This window comes from Vipera berus, assembly GCF_964194415.1.
Source record: "Vipera berus genome assembly, chromosome: 6".
In the NCBI taxonomy this organism is placed as follows: Eukaryota; Metazoa; Chordata; class Lepidosauria; order Squamata; family Viperidae; genus Vipera; species Vipera berus.
In genome coordinates, this window is record NC_138208.1 from 57,005,273 (window position 1) to 57,017,900 (window position 12,628).

Genomic DNA, 12,628 nt, shown 5'->3' on the forward strand with positions numbered 1-12,628 from the left:
ACTGGTTGGCCAAGAATAAAATGTTCCTTCCAAACATAAAAATATCTGATAGTAGATCTGACTGAGTACCATAGGAGCTGGAACAAGCTTCTGGATTCTGCTAAAATATGGACAATTCCACCATGTGCTGTTACTTGAAATGTATGTGTATATGTGGAGTATCAGATGTAGAAGATATTGCATTTGTCTTAAAGAACTGTCAACTATACAGCTTAGCAACATTTTATTTCCTACAGGGCACAAACATATATTGGACTGCTATAGATCATAATTTGCATCCATTGAACTAAATTCTAGTAAATTTAGATAAAAGATTCTAGTAAATTAAATTGTTCTAAAATTCTAGTAAAGTATATCATCTTAATAGAAACCAGCCAGGTAATGTTAGAAACTCTGGATTACAAGAAAAAGTCTTGGCTCATGAGTTTCCCATATTCATTGCTCATGAAAGCATTTGTAAGGATTGCAGATCTAATACCTATAATCATTTATTTTAACAGGAAAGGCAACTTTTAATAGGAACAGTAAGAAATCGCTGTAACATTTTATTAAAAAGATTCCTAGCATTTTACATTAGATAAGTATTAGGGAAGGATATGGTTATGGTGAGGTTCCTTTTAATTGGGAGAGCTGAGAAATGCTACTGAAAGAAGAGGGAATGCCTGCATTGGAAGATCTATTTATGTTTTAGGATGCTTAATTGAAGTAAAATGCAGATATGCAACTAAGAATATGTGAAACGGTTCAAATGTTACCCTCCTTCCCAGCAGCTTTTCTAACCTACATCTTTCCATCATACTATTCCACAATAGTAATGGGGTACTTTAATTACCCTGACATTAACTGGGAAACAAACTCTGCACCAAATGGAAGATCAAACAGATTCCTGACAAACTTAGCAGACAACTTTGTCTCCCAAAAAGTAGAGAAGGGAACTAGGGGATTAGCTATATTGGATCTAATCCTCACTAACAGAGATGAAATGATAGAAGGTGTTGAAGCCACAGGAACCTTGGGGGGAAGTGATCATGCAATATTGGAATTCAACATTCTGGAGGCACAAGCAATAGAACACAGCCAAACTAGTGTCTTGGTCTTTAAAAGAGCTAATTTCAATAAACTTAGAGAGACCTTGGGAAGAATTCCATGGATGAGAATCCTAAAGGGGAAAACAACTCAAGAAGCTTGGGAAATTTTGAAAAGTGAGATAATAAAAGCCCAGTCTAGCACAATACCAACAAAGAAGAAAAATAACAGCTCTCAAAAGAAACCAGCATGGCTACATAAAGAACTTCTGATAAATGGAAAGATAAAAAGGACAGGTATAAAAAGTGGAAAGAGGGGCACCTAACTAAGGCAGAATATCAGCAAATAGCCCGTGCCTACAAAGATGAAGTGAGGAAAGCTAAGGCTCAAAATGAACTAAGGCTTGCGACCAAAGTCAAAAATAACAAAAAAAGCTTTCAACATGTGAAAAACAAGAAAAAAGTTAAATGATTGGTCCATTAGTGAGGGAAAGTGGCAAGAAGGTGACAAGCAACAGGGAGAAAGCAGAACTATTTAACTCGTTCTTTGCATCTGTCTTTACACAAAGGGAACAACAGTCCAACCTATCACAGTGCCATAAAAAACAGAATAGAAACACAAGTTAAGATAGGCAAGAAAATGGTAAGTGAGCACCTGTTCAGCCTAGACGAGTTCAAATCACTAGGACCAGATGGATTACACCCCAAGGTTCTCAAGGAACTGGCAGATGTGATCCCGGAACCACTGAACTATATTTTTCAAAGATCCTGGAGTACTGGGGAACTACCAGAGGACTGGAAAAGAGCTGATGTAGTTCCCATCTTCAAAAAAGGGAAAAAAATGGACCCAGGAAATTACAGACCTATCAGCCTGACCTTAATACTTGGGAAGATTCTGGAAAAGATAATCAAACAACGAATCAGTGAGCCCCTAGAGGCAAAGTCATTACTAAAAGCCAACATGGGTTTGTCAAAAACAGATCATGCCAGACAAATCTTGCTGCATTCTTTGACCAAGTGACAAAATTAGTGGACCAGAGGAATGCTGTAGATATAATTTACTTGGACTTCAGTAAGGCATTTGATAAAGTAGATCACAACCTACTACTTGATAAGATAGAAAAATGTGGGTTAGACAGCATCACCACCAGATGGATTCGTAGCTGGCTGACTGGCTGTACTCAGCGTGTGGTCCTCAATGGAACTGCATCTACATGGAGGGAAGTGTGTAGTGGGGTGTCCCAGGGCTCTGTTCTGGGCCCAGTGCTCTTAAACATCATCAACGATTTAGACAAGGGGATAGATGGGGAACTCATCAAATTTGCAGATGACATCAAGCTGGCAGGAATAGCCAACACTCCAGAAGATAGGCTTAGGATACAGGAGGATCTGGACAGACTTGAAGACTGGGCGCTATCTAACAAATGGTGAAAAAAGTAAGGTTCTACATTTAGATAGGAAAAACCAAATGCACAGTTATAGCATAGGTGGTACCTTGCTCAATAGTAGTGACTGTGAGAGGGATCTTGGAGTCCTAGTGGACAATCACTTAAATATGAGCCAGCAGTGTGCTGCAGCTACAAAAAAGCCAACACAGTGCTAGGCTGCATTAACAGAGGGATAGAATCAAGATCACGTGAAGTATTAATACTTTACAATGCCTTGGTAAGGCCACACGTGGAATACTGCATCCAGCTTTGGTCACCACGATGTAAAAAAGATGTTGAGACTCTAGAAAGAGTACAGAGAAGAGCAACAAAGATGATTAGGGGACTGGGGGCTAAAACATATAAGGAACGGTTGCTGGAATTGGGTATGTCCAGTTTAATGAAGAGAAGGGTGAGGGGTGATATGGTAGCAGTTTTCCAATATCTCAGGGACTGCCACAAAGAAGAGGGAATCAAGCTATTCTCCAAAGCACCTGAAGGCAGGACAAGAAACAACGGATGGAAACTAATCAAGGAGAGAAGCAACCTAGAACTAAGGGGAAACTTCCTGACAGTTAGAACAATTAACCAGTGGAACAACCTGCCTCCAGAAGGTGTGAATGCTCCAACACTGGAAGTTTTTAAGAAGTGACTGGACAGCCATTTGTCTGAAATGGTGTAGGGCTTCCTGCCTGAGCAGGGGGTTGTACTAGATGACCTCCAAGGTCCCTTCCAACTTCATTATTATTATTATTATTATTATTATTATTATTATTATTATTATTATTATTATTATTATTATATTATTATTATTATTATTAATTATTATTATTATCATCATTTCCTCACTATTTTGTAGTTTGGAGTGTATAGGGGAATGAATGGGGAACCAGAGAGCATGACCTCCAACATCTCCTCAACCTAGGTGGGTCCAACAGATACAGTAAGAACTATTGCACAGCTTAACCAAGTTGGGACAGAAGAAAAAAGGCTGAGATGTGTTTGTGGGCTGTTGGCCAAGTCTACCATTGCCAACTTTCTTTTTGGAAGGATTTAGCATATAGATCCCTGCCAGGCTACTATGACCAGTTTATATGACATAATATTCAAATCCATCAGTGTCTTGACTCTATAGGGGCAAGGTTTGATGTGATGTGGTGAATACTAGACATTATATTTGAGACTTCTTTTAGCCTGTGAAGTAAAAAAAGGATGCTTTGAAGTATATCTTTGCTACGGGCTTGCTTCCTGTCCCTCTTGACTCTTATGCGATCTGGAAAAGACATCTCTATCTAGATCTGGAGGATAGTCGATATCTGTGAAATGGGTTATTACGCCTCCTTTTGTATTTCTGACACTGTTGCCAGTTTTCTGTTTTGCTGGAAGAGTAATAACAGGATCCTGGAAAATCAGATTGAAAGCATTGTGGAAGAAACAGATTATCTGGCCCATTTTCAATCTGGACTCAAGCATGGGTATGTGACTGAAACGGCATAGGCTCTCCTGGTTGATGACCTTTGTTGAAACTTGGATGAGAGTAATGTTGTCAGACTTCAGTACTACAGCTCCAGTATCTTTCTGGACCATCTGTGAGAATTGTGGATCAGAGCACTCTTCTGCAATATTAATAAATGCTAATAAATGAGGGCTGAATGTTCTATTGATGTTTCCAAGATCCTGTACTTTATACAGTAAAAAAGGTAAAGGTTCCCCCGCACGTGCTTGCTAGTCGTTTCTGACTCTAGGGGCCGGTGCTCATCTCCGTTTCAAAGCCGAAAAGCCAGCGCTTGTCCGAGGACATCTCCGTGGTCATGTGGCCGGCATGACTAGACGCCAAAGGCGCATGGAACGCTGTTACCTTCCCACCATAGTGGTCCCTATTTTTCTACTTGCATTTTTACGTGCTTTCGAACTGCTAGGTTGGCAGAAGCTGGGACGAGTAACAGGTGCTCACTCTGTTACGCGGCACTCGGGATTCGACCCGCCAAACTGCCGACCTTCTGATCGACAAGCTCAGCGTCCTAACCCACTGAGCCACCGCGTCCCTTATACTTTATACAGTACTTACATTATTGTATAATTCTTGCTTCCTTGATTAAGCCTTGTGATGGTCTCAACACCCACCTAGAGTGGGAGGATCTCAAAACAATGACCTATACTATCATTGCTACTCATCTAGGTTACCACAATGTGTTTTCTGTGAGTGTCCCTTTGAAAACAGCTGTGGCTGGCATGGCAGAAGCCCCGATGGACTGGGTGCACAGGTGGAGCAAGCTTACCCTGCAACATGCAACCTTTCCTGTCGGTTTCGCAATTAAGTTTGTGGGGAAGCTGGCAAGGAAAGTGACAAAAGGCACTCTTGATTATGGGTTATAAGTGCAAACCAAATGCCAATTTCCCGGATCATGATCATGTGACTCCCATGGATGCTGGGACAGATGGAATGCCAAGAACTAGTTGTAACCATTTGTTCAGCACTGTTCTTTGAATTGCTGCTGAACGAACAGTCATAGGATGAGGACTACCTGTATTTGAAAGATATTCACAAATCTGTATTTTTCATGAACTAAGCGAACCAAAGAAATATTATATAGGCCCATATTCTAGCTTTATTCCTTCTTCCATTTTAACTTCTCTCCATCCACTGTGTTGTACTAAACAGAATTCCTAAAAACAAAAGCCTCTTTTTACTGTTAGTTTTTTTTATCATATTGCACTAAAAGTAGACAATATGAATTATAGATTACACTGGCTATTAGACTATTATATTTTCCATATTCCTTGTCATTTCAGAATACCTGCTGTTTAATATTATCCTTACTAAATTGTGAAAAAGCCAGTGCTGACTGTACAACTTCAATTTATTTTGTGTGCTTTTAAAGGATATAAATAATGACCAAAATTACAAAATTTATAACTGGAAGCCCAAGCATATTTACAGAGAAGAATTTGTTGCAGTGAGGCTACTATTTGCTTGTTCCTATACAATGTTCCTTTGGGTACTATTTTCAATGTTTAATATCAGCCTACTACATACATATCAACAATGATAGGCAAAATATATACAAGGAACTAATCAGTTCAAGTATATTGTATTAAAAGGTTCTTTTGTCATCCAGTGCTATGATTAGGATCAACTACTAAACCATATACAATTTTCAGTTTTAAATCGAGTTTCATTATCAATTTTGCTAAAAATTCCATTGAGTGTAACTGAATTTTCAGTTAGATATGAAAGAATAATAAAAAACATTGAAGTCAACCACACTATTCATAAATATCTCTATAATGATGTCCAAAATGACTCACAATTTGACTGGATAGAATATACATTTAAAATGCTGTTTTTTGCCTATGATCAATATTTTTACTGTAATTTATTCAGTTCCACTGAAATATACATAAATGTTATTGTACAAATACTCCACGAAGACATTAAAAATTAAAATACTTGAAAACAAAACTGTAAGCAAATTTCATTAAATTCCATGTTAAGCCAGTGCTCAACAGGTTATTTTGTGGAAACAATGTATTACTTTGGATTTTTTCTAAACTTTATTTAGGAAAAAAATCTTTTAAATTGAACTTTTTCATTAAAATCAGCTGCGACAGAAAATTTAATAAAAATTCCAGTTGGGTTAAAACCATCTTTGAAACATTGATAAGCTTAAATGGCTATAATGACTTGAAAAACTGTGTACAGTTGCATGTACCTTAGTGCAATTGCTGGACAGCTTTTATTTTACTCTTCCAAAGTACAAAGCATCCAGTTTATAGATGACACCACTGTTACCACTGTTGCACACAGTACAGCAGCAGTTTTACTTCAAATTAAACCCAAATTCTCTTCATAGTTAATGATTTTCTTTATCATAAATATTCACACTTTTTTCATATAATTTTTCCTCTGTCACACAAAAATATTTAATACAAGGTGCATTTTCATGCATTATTATTAATTCCTCTTCTTAAAACCATTAATCAATCTTATCACACTGCTATATAGAACCTCTTTTTTCCAGATGATTAAATGGCATGTAGTTTACAAAAACAGCAACTAACAAATGAAGGAAATTAATAACTTGCTATTAATTTTTAAACATATTAAACAAAAATTATATAGGATTTTCATAATTTCTCAAATATTGTATTAAATAATCTGGGTCTATTTCAATGTTCAATTTGCCAAATAAGAAACCCAACTATAACTGAACATTGTATTACTAAGCAGCATTAATGTTAGAGACCTTTGTAAAAGTAGAACATTAAAATATGAAATCAAAGAAAGCACTGTGGCAAAGTCCTAAGAAAATTGCGTGCACGAAAACTATCTCCCACTCCTCTTGGGGGCTCTATGAAAAGTCTTCATCCCATGTCATTCTTCTGTCAACGCTGCAGGAAGAACAATCACCAGAAATGACCAGCAGCCTTTATATTTATATATATATTTATTTATATATATTTATGTTTTTGCTAGTTTCAAGGCCACTCAGTGCAGTCTTCCTCTCTGTTAGATTGAAGAGTTGCTTATCATGGAAAGGCTGTGCTGTGACTGCTTTGAGTGCAAGGCACAACAAGAAATGATGAACAGTTCATTATCAGAAAATCGTGGTTTCATACTTGGTATTAATTCCTCTTTTAGCTTCTTGTCCTGGTTCTACAATCCATGGTAGATTGGTAAGAGTCTTTTGTTCAGTAGGATCTATCTGCTTTGAAACAAATAAACACAGGAATGCTTTATCTATTTAAATTACAAAATTTTAAAACTATGTTTAAAGTTTCTCAATATGACACATTACATGGTTGTACCATATAGTGTTTTTTTACCTACTGATGATCCAGTTTTTTGCCTACTGTTTGTTAATTTTCACTCTCCTCACAAAATTGTGTTGCTGGAATGAAACACATTACACTAAATCTGAAATTGTAGTATAACCTTACACCATGATACACCATGTGAAGCTTACAGATTTAAAAAGATCAGACTTCAAGATTCACATTCTTTTTTGCCTTTGAAATTACTCTACATACATATATTCAAAGTACATCTATTAGTCAATATGACAAACAGCTGCAGACAATCTGGAGGGCCAAGCATATACATCTCCAGCAATTTGAAAGAGGTGCATATGCAACATGAATAGTGAATAGTGTTCCTCCTCTGGCTTGTAATGCATGCATAGGAGTGTAACATACTTAAAATTCATTGTTGGCAAATTTTCCTGGTCACTCCAATATTTGTTGGAGTGACCACATAATAAACTTAATATCACATTTTTGGTCTTCCTGGATTTTGATATGAAAAGAGGGATACCTAGCCTGCTAAAAGGAGACAGGGGTTTCCCAACACGCCTATAAATTTATGATGGAGATGGAATTTGAATTCTTGTTTCCAATCATATGGAGTGTTTAATACATTGAATCAAACATTTATATAGCTGTCCTTCTGCCTTTTCGCCAGGTAAAGATTTCCAGGTTTACTAGGAATCATCCTTCATGTTATTCCCACAACATAGGCCTGTAGAGTTGGAGAGTAAGGCTTGAAAAACCACTCATACGTACAGTTTTAACCTTCATATGTGGAGATACCAACCTGATCAGAGTACTGCCAACTATATCATCTCCTGCTACTCCAGATTTTATTTGTAGTTATTCTGATTTTCATTTTGTTTGATTTTTATCTTTTTATCACTGATGTAATGTGTATTATTGTATATCACTCACAATAAATATGTTACAAAATGTGTATAAGTGATACTAATACCTAGTAAATATTAGGCAGTAATTTCTGGACAATTTGATTTTTATAATAACATTTGAGAAGTTAATTTTTTGTCAGTTCTTTTGTATTTCTCGCCAATCCACAGGATGATGATGGATACTTCTATGAGCTTGTTCGTGCCTCTCTCATTTTACCCCTTCAGTCATAATAACCCTGAAAAATATGGCTATGGGGATGGAATTCAATAATATCTAGAAGTACCTTTCTTTTACTTATTGAATTTTGAAGCAAGCAATAGCAGATATATTGAGGCATAATCTTATACTGGATATAATTATTGTTTATTGAAGATTTTACAGTAGTATGGTTAGAATTACCTTCAAGAATGCCTTGCATATCAAATTTCTGAAATTGTAAAATTAAATTTTAGCTAGTTACAGTAAATATACATATATCTCTCAGCATATTTGGACTAAAATTTACAATTTATAATTTACAAGCACAGTTCAGACCAACAGCATTTATCACAGGTTATTAAGTTCCTTCTATATGGATTATGCTTCTTACTCACCACAGATTTTCGGATGCTAACACGTGGTTTTGGGATTGGCTTGGTAGGTTTATTATCAAAGCTTTCAGGGAGTGTTGAAGAATGGCCTCCTTTTCGAGCTTGAAGTGCCAGTTGATAAGCTACTTCAAATGCCTGTCCCAATGTGAGAATTATTTCATAGGCTAAATTCTGGAATAGCAACAAACAGCGGGATTAAGCTGATTAATATGAATATAACTTTAAAAGACTATCCTAAATGTAGGGTAGTTTTGACTAATTGTGAAAAGGCTATATTAATTGCTTTTTTGCACATCAGTGTTGTCTTATCATTTTCTGCTACTGACATTTTCTGCTACTGACACAGAAAATTATAGAGACAACATAATTTCTTTCCTCACCTACAATAAGCTGAACATTCAAATGTAAATATTCATTCAATCATACATGCATATCTGCTATTTGTAGGAAGATAACGGGTGTAGGACGTACTGAATACACAGAATTCTGCAAATAATACTGTATTTACCTGGAAGGAAGAGGAGCCTGAATTCAAAATGCACCCTCCCCCATGAAGCATACATGGGGAAAAATTAGAAACATAACCATTCTGTGCAATGTCCAGCTCCCCCATCTTTTCAAGATAGAATTGCCAATTCTACCTGAAAGCAATCCTGGAGAACACTCTTGCCATCAATATGAATGTGTGTCTATGTGCCATGATTATATGCATATACAGGTACTGTATACACATATACAGGTACTGTATATGCATATACATGTATGCCAGAAGCTACACTGTAGCTACAGCTACACTGTAAAAGTAGGTAACCAACAAATTTATTTTCTTTAAAATTAACTATCCCATTTATAAAATTAATACTGTCATGTTCAGAAACTCACGAGTATACACCACATATTCCCCTTCTTTCTTCCAGCAGAAACTGTAAAGACAAAGGGATAAGGACACAATGGAGGGGGAAGGGAAAATTGCACTGGGAAGGGAAGGGAAGGGAAAGGAAGGGAAGGGAAGGAAAAAGGAAACAGAACAAAACTAGATGGAGAGAAAGTGAGGGGAAGAGCTGAAGTGTAAACACGGTTTCTCTCATTTCTTCCCAGTTTAATTACCTCTTCCCAGTTACCTCTTTAATTTTAATAGCATCCTCTATTACCAGTTAATGGCAGTTAATTGCCTAATTTTTTGTAAGTAAAAAGGGAAGAGAAACTCATCTTTTTGTTTATTTATACTTAGTATTATTTAAGAACAGTACTGTGAGCTTACACAATCTATTTTACTTTGTCATGTCAACTGAAATCACCATGTGTTCATTTTTATAGGTCACTGCTTAACATAAAACATCAGAATCCACACTGAAATCCAGACAATAACAGAATAACTTGTAATCCTTTACACAGATAATAACTGCACATTCGCCTGTTTCAGCACAGTCTTAAAATTAATACTAGTAAACACATTCATAAATGTTGATCTCACACTGGCCATGAAATGGGAGATCTTCTTTCTTGAAGCCTTCATTATTTATTTCTAAGCCAGTAATAATTCCAAATGAAACTTTTGAAGATATTAAAGATATTTTTGTAAATTGAATTAATCTTAAAATAGGATTCAGCAACTGATTTTACAATTTATCATTTATCACTATCCAATCATTAACATCAAGGAATGAAACAAGCAGACTCCATAGATTAGTTACTAAAACTATACATTAAAATTTAGGTTTGCTTATTTATCTGCTAAATCAATAACTTTCCTCTTGTCTTTGTGAGGTAAACCAGACAGGAATCACAACCAGGTGAGCAAATTCTACTTTATTGTAAAGCTACATTGTAAGAATCTTGCAAGTCTGAAAATACAATTCTTCCTCCCTCCCCTGGTCTCTTTTACAGCACAAGAAACTAGGGAGGGTCTATTCTAAGCCTCTTGTTACATCCACTCTCCAGCTGCGGGCTGTGCTGTCTCTTATCTGGTTGCTCCTTTGGCAGCATCTCTTTGCCCAGTCTCCCAAGTCTTTCCCACATATTGTTACTTGTTCCCCACAATAAGATTCTTGAACCTTAATCATCCAGACTGCTTATTTTGGTATATTTGACATAGATTTTTAAGAAGAAACTATGCAACAGCAAACTTGTCTACTAGTTTTGTAATATTTATTTTTCTAGTGATTATAAAATTGTACATTATTAAATGGAATTTGTATTTCATTCTCAGTAAGTTGTGATAGATAAGGTTTACAAATATTGGTGTAGTTGTTATATATTTGTATATATTTTGTTGGCATTTTTATTCAGGCAATTATGAAGCTTATTCTGTTGGATTACATATGGTTTGTTGGAATGTGCTTATCCATTCTGGCAGCATACTACTTAAAATATTCTTTGACATATTTATATTTATGTACTGATTACTGAGTTAGAATGTTCTACAGCAGCCTCTGAGTGAAGAGTAAACTAAAATTCAGTGGGGAAGCCAGACTACAATATAACGTTGGGGGAACCATAACAGAAATCATTTTACAATACATATTTCAAGCTGACATTCTATAAGCTTCTAAATCTTATATCTCTCTCTATATAGATATAGATAGATATAGATAGAGAGAGAGAGACAGAGACAGAGACAGAGAGAGGGGGGGGAACGCAGTGGCTCAGTGGGTTAGAACGCTGAGCTTGTCGATCAGAAGATCGAGATCGGCAGTTTGGTGGGTCGAATCCCGAGTGCCGCGTAGCAGAATGAGCACCTGTTACTCGTCCCAGCTTCTGCCAACCTAGCAGTTCGAAAGCACGTAAAAATGCAAGTAGAAAAATAGGGACTACTACGGTGAGAAGGTAACAGCGTTCCGTGCACCTTTGGCGTCTAGTCATGCCGGCCACATGACCACAGAGATGTCCTCAGACAAACGCTGGCTCTTCAGCTTTGAAACGGAGATGAGCACCGGCCCCTAGAGTTGGAAACGACTAGCACGTATGTATGGGGGAACCTTTACCTTTATATATATATATGAAGATCTATCTATAGCCTAACAGTCAATGGTTTATTTTGCTGTTGGAATTTAATTCTAAATAAATATAAATATACACACACAAACAAACAAACACACACACACACACACATATATAAAAGGTAAAGGTTCCCCCGCACATGCATGCTAGTCGTTTGTGACTCTAGGGGCCGGTGCTCATCTCTGTTTCAAAGCTGAAGAGCCAGCGTTTGTCCGAGGACGTCTCCGTGGTCATGTATATATATAAAGATCTATCTATAGCCTAACAGTCAATGGTTTATTTTGCTGTTGGAATTTAATTCCAAATAAATGTCTGCTTTATAAGGCTGGAATTTTTACAGCAGAAATACATCTGAAACGATAGCTTATATGCTTTGAATCAGATTGGTAAGTGCAGTATTAAGAAAACTATTTTTCAAGTTGAAAATTTGCTCACAGAACACAGGAATACTAATAAAAAGCCAGCATTTTAACTCAAAAATTATTTGACAGCCAGTGATAAACAGTACTATTGCAAAGATTAAAATTCACATTTTATCAGCATTTAAGGAACAATTGTTAGGGTACATTTCAGTGGATTTAAGTTGAGATACAAGTCTTAAAGGCTTATAATACTTACCTCACAGAAAATGTTGCTTTATCCATTTTTGTCAAAAGAAAATTATCCTAAAATTTTGAACCAATCATTATTTGTCGCAGAGTGCAGCACTATATCCTTGGATAGATTGAACTTATGGGACTTTGTGAACTATATGCAGAATTGGTGGTTACTATTTGCTTACTGCAATGTGAAAACAATTCTTTAACTCCAAGTTATTTTGTCATGAAGCAGCAGCAAATTCATTTCTGGTCCCCTCCACTTAGTTATACGATAAACCACTTGGCAA

General features: G+C 36.4%; 1 protein-coding gene across 1 annotated transcript in view; it reads right to left on the minus strand.

Annotated features, from left to right (window-relative positions):
- Positions 1-6,996: 6,996 nt before the first annotated feature.
- The window catches only part of ANKS1B (ankyrin repeat and sterile alpha motif domain containing 1B), a gene marked incomplete at its 5' end in the record, with an annotated part of 314,200 nt that continues 308,568 nt past the window's right edge, over positions 6,997-12,628 (minus strand). Inside the window, 2 exons of the mRNA XM_081331696.1 lie at positions 6,997-7,161; positions 8,746-8,913. Of these exons, the coding sequence (XP_081187822.1) occupies positions 7,051-7,161; positions 8,746-8,913 (279 nt within the window). The 3' untranslated portion in view covers positions 6,997-7,050. The remainder of the gene's footprint in view (positions 7,162-8,745; positions 8,914-12,628) is intronic.